This window comes from Lissotriton helveticus, chromosome 3_2 (assembly GCF_964261635.1).
Source record: "Lissotriton helveticus chromosome 3_2, aLisHel1.1, whole genome shotgun sequence".
Taxonomy (NCBI): Eukaryota; Metazoa; Chordata; class Amphibia; order Caudata; family Salamandridae; genus Lissotriton; species Lissotriton helveticus.
The window spans coordinates 500,647,880-500,668,223 of record NC_136062.1 but is presented as its reverse complement, the minus strand read 5'-3'; the positions used below and the strand labels follow the sequence as shown (position 1 = coordinate 500,668,223).

Below are 20,344 nucleotides of genomic sequence, written 5' to 3'. Positions count from 1 at the left end.
CAAAACTTCCTCAAACTTCTAAAAACTACCTTCGACATCGACTACAATAGTTTCGATGCCATCAGTTCGATTCCGGTCATCGACGCGGGCCGCTGGGCCTATCGACGCCGTGCGGCCTACACCTCATGGACAGGACTCCGTTCAAAAGATGCCCGGTATGTCAAGTAAAGTTCCTACATAGCGATCACCACGAGGTCTGCAACCTCTGTCTATCGCCGGAACACGACGAGTCGACCTGCACAGCTTGTGCATCCTTCCGATCGAAGAAAACCATCCGGGATCGGAGGGCCCGTCGACGAAATGAAGAGAGCAGCTCCGGAACCAGAAGATATCTTCGAAGACGAGGTTCCGCTCGTTCCCGAAAAAGATTCGCCTGATCTCCAGATCGTATCAGAGGCAGACGACTCCATTCCATCGGGTCAGCTCGTGAGTACTATTGCCCCTGCACCCTGTACAGTTCCCAAACCGAAGACAAAGGTCAGCACTCGAGACCGAATACCCGCTTCTAAAGCCCCGCCTTCGAGCCCGTTCCAAAGAAAATAACTAAGCCTTCTAGTGCCTCGACACCGAGCAAGCTGCTCGTGCCAATGCCACCTCTCCCATCGGCACCGAAACCCAAAGATAGCTCAGCACCGAAACCACATGATGGTTCGACACCGAAACCAAAAGACCTCTCGGCACCAAAGCCTAAAGAAGTATCGGCACTGAAACCACAAGAAGTAAGTACCAGCTCCGAAACCGAAAGAAGTACCGGCTCCGGAGCCGTCCACTTCTAAACATAAAAGTGCGAAGCCAGCGTCCGAAGCCTCGAAGCCGACGAGACCAGCTTCCACTCCGAAAACACCTTCTTCAATGCCGAAGCCCGCAAGGCTTGATTCCAATGTGACCAAGCCCTCGAACCTGCCTACCAAGCCGAAACCAACACCTTCGGCACCAAAACTTACGCCAGAGGACATTATAACACCTCCCAAGGCTAAAGAACCAAAACAACCTCGGCTGGAATCGAAAAAAATCGACGCCCAAGAAGGTTGTAGATGAGGAGGAACTTTTCCTGCCAGATCCTCGACAAAAGAAGATCTACATCGACCCAAAAACAGGTCATGTAATTACTACACCTCATAAAAAGAGACCAGCATATGCACCACCCACACCTGTGGTTCCTGCCAAGAAAAAGGACTGTGCAACATCCCCTATGCACCCTCCCTCTCCTATACCTCCTCCTCCTTCCCCTGTTCCTCTTCACATATCACCTCAAATCTCTCCTGCACATTCTCCACTTTTTATCATCACATGCATCTCAGCAGAATGATGATGAATACAGTTTGGGTGGAGGGGACAATATAGATGAGCCTTTCTCATAGCCCGTCGATGACGTTATATGGGATTTTCCAAACCTACAAAATGCGCCTGATATTACTGACCCGCAGTTATACCCATCAAAACCTTCCCCTCCAGAGGATAACATTGGTTTTAGTCATCTGTTAAACAGAGCTGCTGTTTACCATGGGGTCCCCATGCATTCTGATGAGATTGAGGAGGATTTTCTCTTAGATACTTTTGAAAAGTCACAGCGGTCTGTTCAAATTCTTCCCATGATTAAAGGGGTAATCAAACATACTCCAGAGGTATTTAAAGACCCTGTACGCACTTGAATTTTAAACCCTAGAAGTGAGAAAAAATATAGGCCTGCACCCACAGACCCAGTCTACATTAAAGGTCACCTACCATTAGATTCATTAGTTGTGTCCAATGCTAGGAAAAGGGCAAATTCTCAAACTTCGGGTAAAGCACCCCCACCTGCCAAAGAATCCAAAGTAATTGATGGGTCAGGTAAAAGAATAGCTGCACAAGCCACTAACATATGGCGTATAGCTAATACACAAACCCTCCTCTCTCGTTACAATAGGGCTCATTATGATCAATTAGAGAAACTACTTGACCACCTCCCAGATCAGTATAAAGCTCAGGCAACTGACCTCATACAGGAAGGCAAGTTAATTTCAAATGCCTCAATAAAATGTGCACTAGATGTAGCAGACACAGCATCTAGAGCTGTAAATACCAGTGTCATACTCAGAACACATGCGTGGTTACGCATTTCCGGGTTTAAACAGGAAGTGCAAACTACCATTTTGAACCAACCATTTAATCAGAACCAATTATTTGGCCCAGAAGTAGACACTGCACTCGAAAAGATGAAGAAAGACACGGACACCGCCCCGTCTATGGGGGCTTTATAGTCCACACCAGCTAGAGGTTCCTTTCGTCGCTCCTTCTACAGAGGAGGCTCCAAACAAACTGGAGCAGACACTACTACATCTTTCAAATCTCACACACAAACGTCCTCTAACAAGGGATATTTTAGAGGAGGATACAGAGGCAACAATAACAAAGGAAGAGGTCGCGGTATCAACAGCAACCGATCCTCTTCCACCACTAAACAATGACTCCCCTCCGCTCCCCCCACAGCATTCCACTCCTGTAGGGGGCAGACTAACACAGTTCCTGCCTGTCTGGAATTCCATTTCAACAGACAAGTGGGTGAGACAGATTATCCAGCATGGCTACTTCCTAGAACTCACAGCAACCCCCCCCACACATACCTAAGAACTTAACTTAACTTACAGCAACCCCTCCACACATACCTCCCAGGCAGCGTCCAATGTCTACAGACCACCCGACTCTGCTTCAACAAGAAGTTCTAGCACTATACTATTCAAGATAGCCTGGCTGATGAGGATTATGAATCCGAAACCGGTCCCAGGATGCTTGTTTCCGGTCCATGGAAGACATGACTTGGCAGTTCGGGCTGGACTGTTCCAATGAGGCACAGGGTCAGACTGATTTGCATATGGCCATGTCTGAAATGGGGTGGCTGAGTGGGCTAAAGAACGGTGATGGATTAAACCCAGATCAGTTGACTGGGGGTGAGTGTTTGATTTGCTCAAACGCTCCGTCCATCATCCCCTTTTGTATCGCTTTGTAATAGAAGGACAACACTATCAGTTCAAAGTCCTTCCGTTTGGCGTAACAACAGCACCACGCGTGTTCACAAAGTGCTTAGCAGTGGTAGCAGCACATCTCAGAAGACAGCAGATACATGTCTTCCCTTACCTAGACGATTGGCTCATAAAAGCCAAGACATTCAGTCAATGTGTCCAACACACATCAAACAATTCAAACGTTGCACAACTTGGGGTTCACGATCAACTACACCAAGTCGTACCTGCAGCCTTCTCATGTACACCAGTATCTTGGGGCTACAATAAACACATCTACAGCCCTAGCGTATCCCAGTCCAGCCAGGATACTGAGCATTCAAGCCTTAGTCGCAACTTTTCAACACCAACAATCTCTGCAAGCCAGGGTTTTCATGAGACTAATAGGCATGATGGCATCTTGCATCTTCATAGTACCACACGCAAGATTGCAAATGCGTCCATTACAAGAGGGCCTAGCACAACAGTGGAACCAGGCTCAAGGTCAACTAACAGACCTGGTGTTGGTGGACAGCCGCACGCATCGCTCTCTGCAGTGGTGGAACACCAAAAACTTGACAAAGGGGCGGCCGTTCCTCGAACCTGTTCCACAAGTAGTGCTCACATCAGACGCATCTCTCACAGGATGGGGAGCCCATCTCTTACATCATACAACTCAAGGTCAATGGAACAATCAACAAAAGAGGTTCCATATCAACCATCTAGAGCTGCTAGCAATATTCTTAGCACTCAAAACTTTTCAACTACAAGTACAAAACAAGGCTGTCTTAATCCGGATGGACAATATGACAGCCATGTACTATATACAAAAACAGGGGGGTGGGGGCACACTCTCTGCAACTGTCCCAGCTCGCACAGAACATTTGGAGATGGGCCATTCCTCAAAATATACATCTCTTGGCAGAACACCTTCCCGGAGTTCACAATCAGATAGCAGATCTGTTAAGTCGGCAGTCACAGCAGATTTACGAATGGGAACTACATCCACAAGTTCTTCAGCCATTCTTCCAAAGGTGGGGTCATCCACACATAGATCTGTTTGCTACCACGAAAATGCAAAATGCCCAGCCTTTGCCGCCCGGTTTCCACACCCATTGTCCAAGGGCAATGCGATATGGATGAATTGGTCAGGCAGATTTGCGTACGCTTTTCCGCCTCTCCCACTGATTCCATTGGTGGTGCGCAAGCTCAGACAACAGTCTCCCAAACTGATCCTGGTAGCTCCCACATGGGCACGCCAACCGTGGTTCACCACACTACTAGAACTCTCTCTAGTTCCACATCAAAAGCTACGCCTCACACCATCTCTGCTCACACAGAACCATGGAGAAATCAGACACCCAGACCCAAACCAACTGAATTTGGCGATCTGGCTCCTGAAGTCTTAGTTTGGTTATCTAAACCTACCACCAGACTGTATGAACATTATTAAAGAGGATAGGAAACCCACTACCAGAGCGTGTTACGCCGCTAAATGGAAAAGATTCGCAATATATTGCAAAAATAATCAAATTGATCCCCTGGATGCTTCCATCCAAAATATCATTTGTTACCTTTTACATCTACAAACGTCTAATTTGGCATATTCTTCCATACGCCTGCACCTTGCAGCCTATTTACAAAACAGACAACATCTGTCTCTCTTCAGAGTACCTGCAATCAAAGCATTCAAGGATGGATTAAAAAGAATATTCCCACCCAGTTTGCCGCCTTCTCCAGTATGGAACCTGAACATTGTCCTTACAAGACTCATGGGACCCCCTTTCGAGCCTCTACATAAATGTGAACTGCAATTCTTAACATGGAAAACAGATTTCCTTGTTGCTATTACCTCTCTTAGAAGAGTAAGTGAGATACAAGCTTTCACTATACAAGAACCATTTTTTTAAATACATCCTAACAAAGTGGTTCTTAGATCTAATCCAAAATTTCTTCCAAAGGTCATCACTCCTTTTCACTTAAATCAATCTGAAGAGTTACCTGTGTTTTTCCAAAACCCAGACTCTGTAGCAGAAAGAGCTTTACACACACTAGACGTTAAAAGAGCTCTTCTATACTATATAGATAGAACTAAATCCTTTCGAAAAACAAAACAACTGTTTGTATCTTTCTCTCCTACACACAAAGGCAACCCCATCTCTAAAGGGGGGATTGCAAGGTGGATTGTAAAGTGTATACAAATATGCTATATAAAAGTTAAACGTACATTAACAGTTCCTCCTAGAGCGCACTCCACTCGCAAACTAGGAGCCTCTATAGCTTTCTTAGGAAACATCCCCCTAGAGGACATATGCAAGGCAGCAACATGGTCTACAATACACACCTTCACTAAACACTATTGTGTTGATGTGCAAGCCAAGCAGCAAGCTGCAGTAGGCCAGGCTGTCCTTAAAACTCTCTTTCAAACCACTGCAACGGATACAAGCGACCACTGCTAGGGGAGACACTGCTCCACAATCAATGCTAAGTGTACAATCTGCAGCTCATATGCCTCGAACGGAAAATGCTACTTACCAGTATGCATCTGTTCTTGGCATGTAGAGCTGCAGAGTTGTACACGCCCTCCCACCTCCCCGGGACTTGTATTCGTTCCAGTTTTCATCTTACTTAGATGCACACGCATGGACATCCTTTTTTCTTTACTTATACTAACTCCATTATTTCCCATCATGGCGAAAAACAATCTAAGGATGGAGCCGATGCCCATGCACAGTATTGTCCAAGGGAGGAGTCACCTATCTCGTGACTACAAAGACTTCTTCCAAGAAGACAACAACCTGCAGTCATCTGAGCCCAACACCAGGTGGCGATCTAACTCTGCAGCTCTACATGCTAAGAACAGATGCATACTGGTAAGTAGCATTTTCCTTTCTAATGCCTCCTTAGTGCCATGCTGCTGTTCTTGGTATACTTCGCCTACACTTTAGAGCTGCAGGTTACTTACATCTTTTTTGCTTCCTTTTAACAGGTCCTGCGATTGCCACCTCTGTCTTTTCATTAAGAGCCACAGAAAATGAAGCTCGGTACCCAGTGGGTGATGCAGGCTCCGAGAGAAGATGCAGTGAAATGGATTCCCCAGGTGGGTGAAAGGCGCAGTGATCTCACAAGGAAGGACATGTTCTCCTCTCAGACACATTTATTTACCTTCATTCCCAAATACTGAGCCTACAGACGCAAGCCCTGACACAAACAGCCTTCACATCAGCCTATCAACATCATGGCTATGAGGCCTTACATCCTGGCCACGCCACTACTCTGTCTCTTTCTCTGTGCTAGCCCCTCACTTTGAGCTGAGTTTCTGCCCCCTGCTGTACCCGCGTACTCCCTGCGTGCTCCCTAGCTGCACCCTGCTGTACCCACGTACTCCCTGCGTACTCCCTGGCTGGTAGCTGCATCCTGTCCTTCCATCCGCTGGCGGCCACTGATGTTCTCTGTGTAGCAGATATTGGATGGAGGCTGCAGCTTCCCAAGGGTGTATGTGTTCATGAAGAAGCGAGCCATCCTCACACCCCAGATATTTCCATAAAAAGGAAGAAACCAGAGGAGGTGAACTGACTGTTAAGATCAACTAGATACACAAGATCAGAAGGTTCGAGCAAAGGAGTCCCCTGCCTTAAGAGAAGTGGGCTGAGCACATTGTTACAGGGAAACTCCTAAAATGTAAGACCGAGAACAACAAAGGTTCAGGGCCCGCCCTCTGAGAGCGAGTGCAGTGAGGGAAGGTGTCACAAGGGTAACTGGAGATAGGCTACCATGCGACGTATCTGGTTAGAGAAAAGACTGCATCTGTACGTTGAAGGCTTGATGGGGGTGCAGCAGGATGGACGATTCTATCGAAGTATTCGGGACAAAGCAGTGGATTAAACCTTTCTTATTATGAAGGATGCGGTTGCAGTGTCAAGATGGGCGCCCTTTGAATTTTTGGTAGGTTAAAATACTATTTGTTGAAGATATGAAGACATACTTACCGTGGGAAACGGACTGAACAACGATGTAGATGGCACTGTAGGAATGTTTTCAACTGTTTTATGCTGACGTTTTTTGTAATGGCTTTAAATAGTGCATTTGGTTTTAAATTTCCATTTGATATGCCGCCAACTTAGTAAGCATTCTAGTTATGACCATTTCCACACCCCAGCTTCAAAGTGTCATTCTGTATGATCTCTGTCATTTAGCACATGTTGTTCAGATTATATAACTCTGTGATCAGAAATAAAAGTAAATTGATGTGGCATCCTGCATCGAGCAGCTACTGGAATATATGTTATCATTTTAGGACTTCCTATTTCTATATCTGATACTAGCAGGTTCTTTTTCATCACTACAATCGCCCTTTTTGCGGGATTCCTTAATTTCTTTTCCTCCATTCTTTTCTCTTTTCTGCCATTGTTTCTGCAGCTCTAGGAATGCCTCTGCTGTGAGTATTTTCATGTTTGAAGAAACCATCCTAAAACAGCTTGGCCAAGTTCACAAAGTGAAAATATATTTTCCAAAATAAAACCTCAACACCAGCAACATTTTTCTTTAATTCAAGTCTGAGATTAACGGTTAGTAGCATTGTAGAAAATGTCATTAAAAAGAGATGAGCGTCTACGTGTAAATATCAGTATTGTTAAAAAACAAAAACACTAAGAGTGGCATACTCAAAGATATTAGGTTTTTAATTAAAAAAATATAAATAATTGTTTACTGAAAGCGACCGTTCATAAAGGGCATACTAAACAATAACCATATTCCTGCTTCTAGATTCGCTGTCAATAGAATTTTTTTACGTGGTTCAGTAACTCATGGTTCAAAAAATAGTGGTTAGGATTTGGTCATCGTTTAGCCTTCGTGGTTTAGGCACTTGTGATTCCAGAGGTAGTTGTTCAATCATACAACCCCTTACCGTTGCACAGGCAAAGTGCTTATCATTGTCTTTTCACTTGTTACCACTTTACTCCAAAATCAGTGAACATTACCCTGGAGTGACAGGCTACTAACACATTCCCAGATCGCAGCTACCTTTGAGGTAAGAGATCAAATACCAGAAGATGGGGCTGTGCTCATAGGGCCCCTGCAACCCTTGTCTGTACCAAGTGGAGGGTGGTGGACCTTCCGTGCAGTCCATCTGTCTGTCCACCAAGACTTGGCTAAGATGCAGTTCTGTTATTGCTTTAGACTTGTGTTTGGTGGACTGCCTGCCATTGTTTTTGGCCTGAGGTCCTTTTAATTTTATAACTGTCCCTTATTTTGCTATATTACAAGTATTACTATTTTGTCATTGACTCTGGTGGTTCTACAACCATCCGGCACTGCTTTCCTGATGCTTGAAGTCCCATAGACAGTTGTTGACTTTGGTCAAGGGATCCTTTCAGACACAGAGAACGCTGCCGTCCCACTGCAAGCCTGGTCTGAAGACGCCGCACCGGAGGGTGTCCGAGCGTATACTTGATTTCCAGTAAAACACAAGAACTTGATTTCCGTACACTGTGGAGACTAGTTCTTTTACCACTCTGTGAAGCCTTTCTAAATTGCGATGGAGGATCAATCATAACCCACCGCATTTACTTGTACTTTGAATTTCGATTCCTCATACTTGGAACAACGTTTTCAAGGCACCCACATTTTCTTTTAAGACAGGCAGCCATGTGTTTAGTTAAAGGTGTAAAATTAATTTTGCCCTTGTCCTGATGGGGCCCAAATGAATGGGCTGAAACGCGTCGACCCCACAATTTGGAGGAGGCCAATAGATTACAAATGATATGCATACAAAATTGTTACACGCTCTTTTTTAAGTAGAGGGTTGAAGTATCCCCCTTGAGTGTGTATTGGACTATTTTCCATCCTTTCAGATTACTTTTTGAATGGTATTGTTTGTTTATTGTTTAGCATCTGCAACACGAGAACAGGTAGGAAGGAATTGTGGGTGTGTGTATGTATCTATATATGTATTGATTTGTGTGTTGTCTTATTTAAAAGACAAATCTACCTTTTGACCACACTTTCTGGTGTTGGTATTCAAGTCAAATCAAATAAGTGTACAGAATTATCGCTCAACGTGAGGTATCAATTTGTTTTTCCTTCAGAAAATAGTGTTTATTTATTCCTCCGCCTTGCTGTTTGCATTAATAATGGTTTCTGTCCCCGGATGCGGTAGGATTAACAGGGCAAACCCCGATTCTTAGTAAGACTTTGGAAGCTGTTTCAGGGTCCCAGAAGAGGCCTAACCCGTTATCAAAATCACCTTCATAGAAGCAGCTATTTGATCAGAAAAGGACAGTGCTGTAGGAGGGACTGCTGAGGTGAAAATGATTGGGGGGGGGAATATTGGCTTGTTCTAGTTGAGACCAGCAGACCAGGCCTAAGACTTCAGGCTCGAGAACATATTACCAAAGTCCCTGACTGAGGGCAAGAGCTGTGAAATGTTCAAGGGAAGCAACTAGATTTGGAGTACAGAAGTCGGTGAGATAATGTGTGCCTTACGGGAGTGCCTGAAGGGCTAGATGAATCGGACATGCTGACATACCTGATGACATTCTGACCGTAACTGCTACAGTTGAGTACTCCCTTTTGTGGACCCACGGGGCAAGCAGGGGCAGCTGGGCCTCATCTGTCTGGGTTGAGGTTGTTTGTCTCCACTGCCCCTTGGCCCACCCTACTATGCTCTGCAAACTGGACAAGTACATCCCCTTCAGCACTTGATTCAGAGATAGTGATGCTGATTAGTCGCAGGCTTCTCAGGGAGGTAGTGTGGGGGTGCTTCAGGCTCAGGACTCGACAAACAAACATTAGTGTTAGAATTGAATATGCACCCCAGAGCTTGACTTTCAAGAAAAGTACTTTAATGTCCTCTAGAACTAAATGGTACAAAGCTTGCTCAAGGTGCAGCTCAGTGTCCTTGTGGGGGGATTACCTGTATCAGTTCTCTCTTTATGGCCAAAGTGGTTCCCTCCTAGGGTCGATGTCCGCATGATGAGGCTCAGGTGCAGCTGACTCCTTTTACTCTCTGTATGCACGGTCTTTCTTACAGTTCACTTTCTCTCTCAAGCTAAGGTCTGTCAATCCATTAGAGTTGGATGCACAAGAGCCGCCAACTGGCTCCTTCTCCACTCGCCCACTGTCCCACTTCTGGGAGCACGCAGTTTGACAGTTACCATTGGTACCTTTCTGATGAAGGTGACTAATCCGTATCTTGCGGTGAGTGGGCAGCTCCTTTCAGATGGGGACTTTGGATTAGACATGGGCTGGATAAGCAGGTGCTCGATTCCGCCCCACAATGACTGATCGGTGCAGGTTGGTGCAGCCACACCCAGGCCGATTTCAGGAATATGGCACGAGTTAGTAAAGGCCTTACTCTCTGTTGAAAGTGGCTCAGTTTGCGTCACAATCTTTTCACTGTACAGCAGCTTCAGACCACGTCACACGTTCTTTTCTGGCATAGTGATTTCCTTTGGTTTCAAGACCTTCACAGGTGTTTGAAAAGCCTTAGAAATTCACTGAAAAGTATACAGTTAAAGTGAAGTTATGCTTCAACACAGGACACCAACCTCACTCTCAAGGAACACATCGCCAAAAAACAAAGTCGGTTTCTATTTTAAAGCAAGTCCAATCATTTCTTCCAGAAAGAGTTCAGAACTGCTGTTTAAGCCCACGTACTCTGGTATCTTGATGGTAGAAATGCCTTATTCCATGGCCTGCCAGGCTCCACACCGCCACTCTTTAGCGCATTCTACATGCCGCCGCACATATCATCTCATCCAGAGCTTGAAGAAATATAATCACATCAACCCCATTCTGATAAAATGCTATTGGCTCCCCTTGCTGGCCCACACTTCAAGACCTGCTGCATCGTTTACAAAGCTGTCACGACTAGCACCTCGCTTCTCTTACAGACAAGCTCCCCATCTCTGGTGGTTCTCGGCACCTCGCTTCTCTTACAGACAAGCTCCCCATCTCTGGTGGTTCTTCGCACCCCCGCTTATCTTACAGACAAGGTCCCCATCTCTGGTGGTTCTCAGCACCCCGCTTATCTTACAGACAAGCTCCCCATCTCTGGTGGTTCTCAGCACCCCTGCTTATCTTACAGACAAGCTCTCCATGCCTGGTGGTTCTCAGCACCCCTGCTTATCTTACGGACAAGCTCCCCATCCCTGGTGGTTCTCAGCACCCCGCTTATCTCGCAGACAAGCTCCCCATCTCTGGTGGTTCTCAGCACCCGCTTATGTTCCAGACAAGCTCCCCATCTCTGGTGGTTCTCAGCACCTCGCTTATCTTACAGACAAGCTCCCCATCTCTGGTGGTTCTCAGTACCCCAGCTTATCTTACAGACATCCTTACCGTCTCTGGTGGTTCTTCGCACACCGCTTATCTCGCAGACAAGCTCCCCATCTCTGGTGGTTCTTCGCACCCCCGCTTATCTTACAGACAAGCTCACGATCTCTGGTGGTTCTCAGCACCCCGCTTATCTTACAGACAAGCTCCCCATCTCTGGTGGTTCTTCGCACCCCTGCTTATCTTACAGACAAGCTCCCCATCTCTGGTGGTTCTCAACACCCCCGCTTATCTTACAGACAAGCTCCCCATCTCTGGTGGTTCTCGGCACCCGCTTATGTTCCAGACAAGCTCCCCATCTCTGGTGGTTCTTCGCACCCCCGCTTATCTTACAGACAAGCTCCCCATCTCTGGTGGTTCTTCGCACCCCCGCTTATCTTACAGACAAGCTCCCCATCTCTAGTGATTCTTTGCACCCCCGCTTATCTTACAGACAAGCTCCCCATCTCTGGTGGTTCTCAGCACCCCCCCTTATCTTACCGACAAGCTCCCCATCTGTTGTGGTTCTCAGCACCCTGCTTATCTTACAGACAAGCTCCCCATCTCTGGTGGTTCTCAGCACCCCGCTTATCTTACAGACAAGCTCCCCATCTCTGGTGGTTCTCAGCACCCCCCCCTTATCTCACAGACAAGCCCACCTTCTCTGGTGGTTTTTCGGCCCCCACTTATCTTACAGACAAGCTCCCCATCTGTGGGGGTTCTCAGCACCCCCCCCCTTATCTCACAGACAGGCTCCCCATCTCTGGTGGTTCTCAGCACCCGCTTATCTTACAGACAAGCTCCCCATCTCTGGTGGTTCTCAGCACCCTGCTTATCTTACAGACAAGCTCCCCATCTCTGGTGGTTCTCAGCACCCCGCTTATCTTACAGACAAGCTCCCCATCTCTGGTGGTTCTCAGCACCCCCCCCCCTTATCTCACAGACAAGCCCACCTTCTCTGGTGGTTTTTCGGCCCCCACTTATCTTACAGACAAGCTCCCCATCTGTGGGGGTTCTCAGCACCCCCCCCCTTATCTCACAGACAGGCTCCCCATCTCTGGTGGTTCTCAGCACCCGCTTATCTTACAGACAAGCTCAGCATCTCTGGTGGTTCTCAGCACCCCGCTTATCTTACAGAAGAGCTCCCCAACTCTGGTGGTTCTCAGCACCCCACTTATCTTACAGACAAGCTCTCCATCTCTGGTGGTTCTTCGCACCCCGCTTATCTTACAGACAAGCTCCCCATCTCTGGTGGTTTTTCGGCACCCCACTCATCTTACAGACAAGCTCCCCATCTCTGGTGGTTCTCAGCACCCCCCCTTATCTTACCGACAAGCTCCCCATCTGTTGTGGTTCTCAGCACCCCGCTAATCTTACAGACAAGCTCCCCATCTCTGGTGCTTTTTTGACCCCCCCCCCTTATCTCACAGACAAGCCCACCTTCTCTGGTGGTTTTTCGGCACCACGCTTATCTTACAGACAAGCTCCCCATCTGTGGTGTTTCTCAGCACCCCCCCCCCCCTTATCTCTCAGACAGGCTACCCATCTCTGGTGGTTCTCAGCACCCGCTTATCTTACAGACAAGCTCCGCATCTCTGGTGGTTCCAGCACCCCCCTCATCTTACAGACAAGCTCCCCATCTCTGGTGGTTCTCAGCACCCCACTTATCTTACAGACAAGCTCTCCATCTCTGGTGGTTCTTCGCACCCCGCTTATCTTACAGACAAGCTCCCCATCTCTGGTGGTTCTCAGCACCCCGCTTATCTTACAGACAAGCTCCCCATCTCTGGTGGTTCTCAGCACCCCCCCTTATCTTACCGACAAGCTCCCCATCTGTTGTGGTTCTCAGCACCCCGCTTATCTTACAGACAAGCTCCCCATCTATGGTGCTTTTTTGACCCCCCCCCCCCTTATCTTACAGACAAGTTACCCATCTCTGGTGGTTCTCAGCACCCGCTTATCTTACAGACAAGCTCCGCATCTCTGGTGGTTCTCAGCACCCCGCATATCTTACAGACAAGCTCCCCTTCTCTGGTGGTTCTTCGCACCCCCACTTATCTTACAGACAAGCTCTCCATCTCTGGTGGTTCTTCGCACCCCGCTTATCTTACAGACAAGCTGCCCATCTCTGGTGGTTCTCAGCACCCCGCTTATCTTACAGGCAAGCTCCCCATCTGTGGTGGTTTTTCGGCACCCCGCTTATCTTGCAGACAAGCTCCCCATCTCTGGTGGTTCTCAGCACCCCCCCTTATCTTACCGACAAGCTCCCCATCTGTTGTGGTTCTCAGCACCCCGCTTATCTTACAGACAAGCTCCCCACCTCTGGTGGCTCTCAGCACCCCGCTTATCTTACAGACAAGCTCCCCATCTCTGGCGGTTCACTGCACCCCGCTTATCTTACAGACAAGCTTCCCATCTCTGGCGGTTCACTGCACCCCGCTAATCTTACAGACAAGGTCCCCATCTCTGGTGGTTCTCAGCACCCCACTTATCTTACAGACAAGCTCCCCATCTCTGGCGGTTCACTGCACCCCGCTTATCTTACCGACAAGCTCCCCATCTCTGGTGGTTCTTCGCACCCCGCTTATGTTACAGACAAGCTCCCCATCTCTGGTAGTTTTAGCACCCCGCTTATCTTACAGACAAGCTCCCCATCTCTGGCGGTACACTGCACCCCGCTTATCTTACAGACAAGCTCCCCATCTGTGGTGGTTCTTCGCACCCCGCTTATCTTACAGACAAGCTCCCCATCTCTGGTGGTTCTCAGCACCCCGCTTATCTTACAGACAAGCTCCCCATCTCTGGTGGTTCTCAGCACCCCGCTTATCTTACAGACAAGCTCCCCATCTGTGGTTGTTCTCAGCACCCCCCCTTATCTCACAGACAAGCTCCCCATCTCTGGCGGTTCTCTGCAATCCGCTTATGTTACAGACAAGCTCCCCATCTCTGGTGGTTCTCAGCACCCCCGCTTATCTTACAGACAAGCTCCCCATCTCTGGTGGTTCACTGCACCCCGCTTATCTTACAGACAAGCTCCCCATCTCTGGTGGTTCTCAGCACCCCGCTTATCTTACAGACAAGCTCCCCATCTGTGGTTGTTCTCAGCACCCCCCCTTATCTCACAGACAAGCTCCCCATCTCTGGTGGTTCTCTGCAATCCGCTTATGTTACAGACAAGCTCCCCATCTCTGGTGGTTCTCAGCACCCCCGCTTATCTTACAGACAAGCTCCCCATCTCTGGTGGTTCACTGCACCCCGCTTATCTTACAGACAAGCTCCCCATCTCTGGCGGTTCACTGCACCCCGCTTATCTTACAGACAAGCTCCCCATCTCTGGTGGTTCTTCGCACCCCGCTTATCTTACAGACAAGCTCCCCATCTCTGGTGGTTCTCAGCACCCTGCCTATCTTACAGACAAGCTCCCCATCTCTGGCGGTTCACTGCACCCCGCTTATCTTACAGACAAGCTCCCCATCTCTGGTGGTTCACTGCACCCCCACTTATCTTACAGACAAGCTCCCCATCTCTGGTGGTTCTCGGCAATCCGCTTATGTTACAGACAAGCTCCCCATCTCTGGTGGTTCTCAGCACCCCCGCTTATCTTACAGACAAGCTCCCCATCTCTGGTGGTTCACTGCACCCCGCTTATCTTACAGACAAGCTCCCCATCTCTGGCGGTTCACTGCACCCCGCTTATCTTACAGTCAAGCTCCCCATCCTCTGCGGTTCACTGCACCCCGCTTATCTTACAGACAAGCTCCCCATCTCTGGTGGTTCTCAGCACCCTGCTTATGTTACAGACAAGCTCCCCATCTCTGGTGGTTCTCAGCACCCCCGCTTATCTTACAGACAAGCTCCCCATCTCTGGTGGTTCTCAGCACCCCACTTATCTTACAGACAAGCTCCCCATCTCTGGTGGTTCTCGGCAACCCGCTTATGTTACAGACGGGCTCCCCGTCTCTGGTGGTTCTCAGCACCCCACTTATCTTACAGACAAGCTCCCCATCTCTGGTGGTTCTCAGCACCCCTGCTTATCTTACGGACAAGCTCCCCATCCCTGGTGGTTCTCAGCACCCCACTTATCTTACAGACAAGCTCCCCATCTCTGGTGGTTCTCAGCACCCTGCCTATCTTACAGACAAGCTCCCCATCTCTGGCGGTTCTCAGCACCCCGCTTATCTTACAGACAAGCTCCCCATCTCTGGTGGTTCTCAGCACCCCACTTATCTTACAGACAAGCTCCCCATCTCTGGTGGTTCTCAGCACCCCACTTATCTTACAGACAAGCTCCCCATCTCTGGTGGTTCTCAGCACCCTGCCTATCTTACAGACAAGCTCCCCATCTCTGGCGGTTCTCAGCACCCCGCTTATCTTACAGACAAGCTCCCCATCTCTGGTGGTTCTCAGCACCCCACTTATCTTACAGACAAGCTCCCCGTCCTCGGCGGTTCACTGCACCCCGCTTATCTTACAGATTAGCTCCCCATCTCTGGTGGTTCTTCGCACTCCCGCTTATCTTACAGACAAGCTCCCCATCTCTGGTGGTTCTCAGCACCCCACTTATCTTACAGACAAGCTCTCCATCTCTGGTGGTTCTTCGACCCCGCTTATCTTACAGACAAGCTCCCCATCTCTGGTGGTTCTCAGCACCCCGCTTATCTTACAGACAAGCTCCCCATCTGTGGTGGTTTTTCGGCACCCTGCTTATCTTACAGATAAGCTCCCCATCTCTGGTGGTTCTCAGCACCCCCCTTATCTTACCGACAAGCTCCCCATCTGTTGTGGTTCTCAGCACCCCGCTTATCTTACAGACAAGCTCCCCATCTCTGGTGGTTCTCAGCACCGCGCTTATCTTACAGACAAGCTCCCCATCTCTGGCGGTTCACTGCACCCCGCTTATCTTACAGACAAGCTCCCCATCTCTGGTGGTTCTTCGCACCCCCGCTTATCTTACAGTCAAGCTCCCCATCCTCTGCGGTTCACTGCACCCCGCTTATCTTACAGACGGGCTCCCCATCTCTGGCCGTTCACTGCACCCCCGCTTATCTTACAGACAGGCTCCCCATCTCTGGCGGTTCTCAGCACCCCCCTTATCTTACCGACAAGCTCCCCATCTGTTGTGGTTCTCAGCACCCCGCTTATCTTACAGACAAGCTCCCCATCTCTGGTGGTTCTCAGCACCCCGCTTATCTTACAGACAAGCTCCCCATCTCTGGCGGTTCACTGCACCCCGCTTATCTTACAGACAAGCTCCCCATCTCTGGTGGTTCTTCGCACCCCCGCTTATCTTACAGTCAAGCTCCCCATCCTCTGCGGTTCACTGCACCCCGCTTATCTTACAGACAAGCTCCCCATCTCTGGTGGTTCTCAACACACCTGAAGCTTGGACTCCATCTGACTGCAGACTAAGCAAGGCTGTCAGTCTGCTCTATCTACGCACCTAGGATCGGTAAGAACATCCCCGTAACCATCAGGACCGCCCGATCCTGCTCTAATGTAGAAAAGAGTCGAGGGCGCACTCTTTAAAGAGCTCTACTTCAGAACGCATTAACCATCCTCAAACCCGCTTCTTCTTTTCACTTATTGACTTTACGCTCGTCTTTGAAGACGTGCAGCTCTCCTCTGCCTTTTGCCTACGAAAACAAAACCTCAAAACCACTGAAATTCACCATTTTTGTAAACTGACCATAAGTCATGTTCCCATCTAACAGTAATGATGACCTCACATATGACATCACTCATAACCTGTTGAATGACATCACTGATGATATTACTCATGACTTTACTGATGCAGTGAGCATCGCAGTGACAGCACTGAGGACTGGCAGTTCTCGGGCTTGTCCTTCAAACTACCATCCATCCCCATATGTTTGCCAAACTCCAGCCCCGTCCTGGTAGTTTTCCACAAAGAGGGAATGATTGTCCGTATTTGGACGCTCTTCTGGTTCAGGACTGGGATTTTCAGGATATCTGGCAAAGAGTTCAGTTTCATTGCTTTCTCATCAACCGTCTTTCACCTTCAGCTGAGCTGTACCTCAGTGTTGGGTTTTAGTCCAGTTTGGAGATGGTCTTTTTGCCTCCAGCTCTTGCATAGAGCTCGGGTCGCAAGCGTTGCTCCTCTTGATGAAGGACTGGGTGACGGCCACTGAGTTCCTCCAGGTGCAGGCCGCTTAGTGATTGGTACTGGAGGAATTGTTGTCCTTACCTTTGTGTGCATTTTCTGTCCTGACCAGCTTGTCTGTTTCACATCCGCAGACTGCCTGTGTTTTCGTGGTGCCTTAAACTTGTCTGCACATGGCTGCCTGAGCCAGAGTATTATTGTAGATACAAACGATGTATGCCTTTTTCAAGATTATATAAAATAGAAAAATAGGTCTAGCGGGAAAGATATAAAGAACAATACTAGAGACCCACTTTTTATTTGTGGTCTCTGGCAGACTAACTCGCCTGCTGTAATTATTTTAATTATTTTTGAGAAGGACATAAGACATTAACTTAATGACATTTGTTAAGGAATTGCTCTGCTGTATAAAGAGGGTTTAAAACTTCAAGATGACCTTCTTCAGAGTTTTTACTTCCTAAAACCATGGGCAGTAAATCACAATCCATAAATTAATATTTTGCACAATAACACACAAAATGATAACCAAAAATATGATACAACAAATATAACACAATAGGTGAAATAGGTGTCTGCAAATGAGGATAATGAGCCCTTCTGCGGGCAACCATAGGTGAACAGTCTATGGGTACCAACAACGGATTCGAAATAGACCATCTAGTGCTTTGACAAATCAGTTGGCTGCAACGTTGATTTTGTGGTTTTTCTTTTGCTTAATGCTGGATGGTGTTGCTCCTAGATGGTAAGGGTTGACAGTATGTTGCAGAACATGCAATGGGCAAGAGTTTTCTGCTGCATTTGAGGTCTGCATTGGAGGACTTCAAAGCTCCCTCCCTTTATGAAAGGACTTCTGCTGACAACGTCTGTGGTGGTTGTTATCCGTTAGTCTGGTTTGCGAGCATCCTCCTCTCCCTTCGGCTCGGGCAGTGAACATCCAGTGATTTCCGGAGGGAATGATCGGTCATGCAGAGAGCTCTCATCAGTTTTTACCCATGAGTTCAAGGAGAGACCCATTGTAGTTGGCAGTGAAAAAACTGAATCCATTAGGTTCTTGATCCCGTTCATAGCCAGAACAAAGAAGGGTCCACCATCGAACCTTTTCTAGAACCAGGAAGGGTCCACCATTAGAGCTTTTCAAGAACCAGGAAGGGTCCACCATCGGAGCTTTTCTAGAACGAAGAAGGGTCCACCATCGGAGCTTTTCTTGAACCAGGAAGGGTCCACCATCGGAGCTTTTCTTGAACCAGGAAGGGTCCACCATCTGAGCTTTTTTAGAACCTGGAAGGGTCCACCATCGTAGCCTTTCTAGAACAAGGAAAGGTCCACCATCAGACCTTTTCCAGAATGAAGAAGGGTCCACCATCTGAGCTTTTTCTAGAACCTGGAAGGGTCCACCATCAGAGCTTTTCTAGAACCAGGAAGGGTCCACCATCGTAGCCTTTCTAGAACAAGGAAAGGTCCACCATCAGAGCTTTTCCAGAATGAAGAAGGGTCCACCATCTGAGCTTTTTCTAGAGCCTGGAAGGGTCCACCATCAGAGCTTTCCTAGAACCTGGAAGGGTCCACCATCTGAGCTTTTCTAGAACCTGGAAGGGTCCACCATCTGAGCTTTTCTAGAACCAGGAAGGGTCCACCATCGGAGCTTTCTAGAACCAGGAAGGGTCCACCATCAGAGCTTTTCTAGAACCAGGAAGGGTCCACCATCAGAGCTTTTCTAGAACCAGGAAGGGTCCACCATCTGAGCTTTTCTAGAACCAGGAAGGGTCCGCCATCCGACATTTTCTAGAACCAGGAAGGGTCCACCATCGGAGCTTTTCTAGAACAAAGAAGGGTCCAACATTCGTGACGGACCATATTTGTGTCTGCTCCGCCTCCAGATCGCCAGACCTTTGAACCTGTTCGGAATTACAACCGGTTCGTAGATTTCCCTCATTGTGTTCTTCATCCTGGAACACAGAGTTGCGCTACGCCCCAGACCAGCCGGGACAGAAGTACAACAGGCGGATAGATTCATGATCTCCTTCATATTGCCTCAGTTCCTGATGAAGTCTTGGATTACTTTCCCAGACAAAGCATGTGTTGGCAGAGCAACCTGTCAAGATTAAAGAAGAACACAAAACAACTTTGCTATGTTCATTGTTTCCTAATTATATATTTTTGCATTACCTACTTGTTGGATCCTAGAGACAGAGTACATACTCTGCAAAAGAATTAAGACGTTTGCACAGGCCTTCTTCAATTAGATTCAAATATGAGTTAAGGAAAGCCAGTGTTTGAAGGTACATAAATGACCCAATAAACCTTGTACCTTTAGAAGAGCCCAACCACTCAGACTTCTGCATACAAGTTAACCAATAAGCAAGAGGCATGGACTTGTCGACGTTTCGACCCCCTGAGAAGTTGTGTTAGTTGAAAATCATAGCGGGGTCTTCAGGACAATTCAAAAGGAACACCCAAGCTTTGTGAGATCCAAATATGTGTTAACGAAAGCCAAAAATTTGAAGGTACATAAATTACCCAGTGCAGGCTCATCCGGGCAAGATCCAGAAGATGCGCAAAATAATTTCAAATACATGTAGAAATGTCACATCAATCGTTTAACTTGTTTGCAGAAGTCTGAGTGGTTGGGCCCCTCTAAAGGCACAGGGTATATTGGGTAATTCATGTACGTTCAATTCACTGACTTTCCTTAACTCATATTTGGATATCACGAAGCCCAATTGTCAGACTACTTGGGTGTTCCTTTTGAGTTGTCCTGAAGAAGACCCGGTATGATGATCAACTAACACAACTTCTCAGGATGTCGAAACGTCGATGAGTCCACGCCTCTTGCCTGTATCTATAGGACTTTATTTGGGCCAATATAACACTTGCAAATTAATTGGAAATGTTCCAACTTTAGAGACATCATGAATTATGTGTTTGGAACTGG

At 47.8% G+C, this 20,344-nt stretch overlaps 1 protein-coding gene across 6 annotated transcripts in view; it reads left to right on the top strand.

The window, feature by feature from the left end:
* LOC144826114 (uncharacterized) overlaps positions 1 to 20,344 on the top strand; it is a 103,159-nt gene that overhangs the window by 69,082 nt on the left and 13,733 nt on the right. For all 6 annotated transcript variants that reach the window (XM_078684510.1, XM_078684515.1, XM_078684514.1 and 3 more), the window contains exon 4: positions 5,968 to 6,078. In XM_078684510.1, coding sequence (XP_078540636.1) covers positions 5,968 to 6,078 — 111 coding nt within the window. The remainder of the gene's footprint in view (positions 1 to 5,967; positions 6,079 to 20,344) is intronic.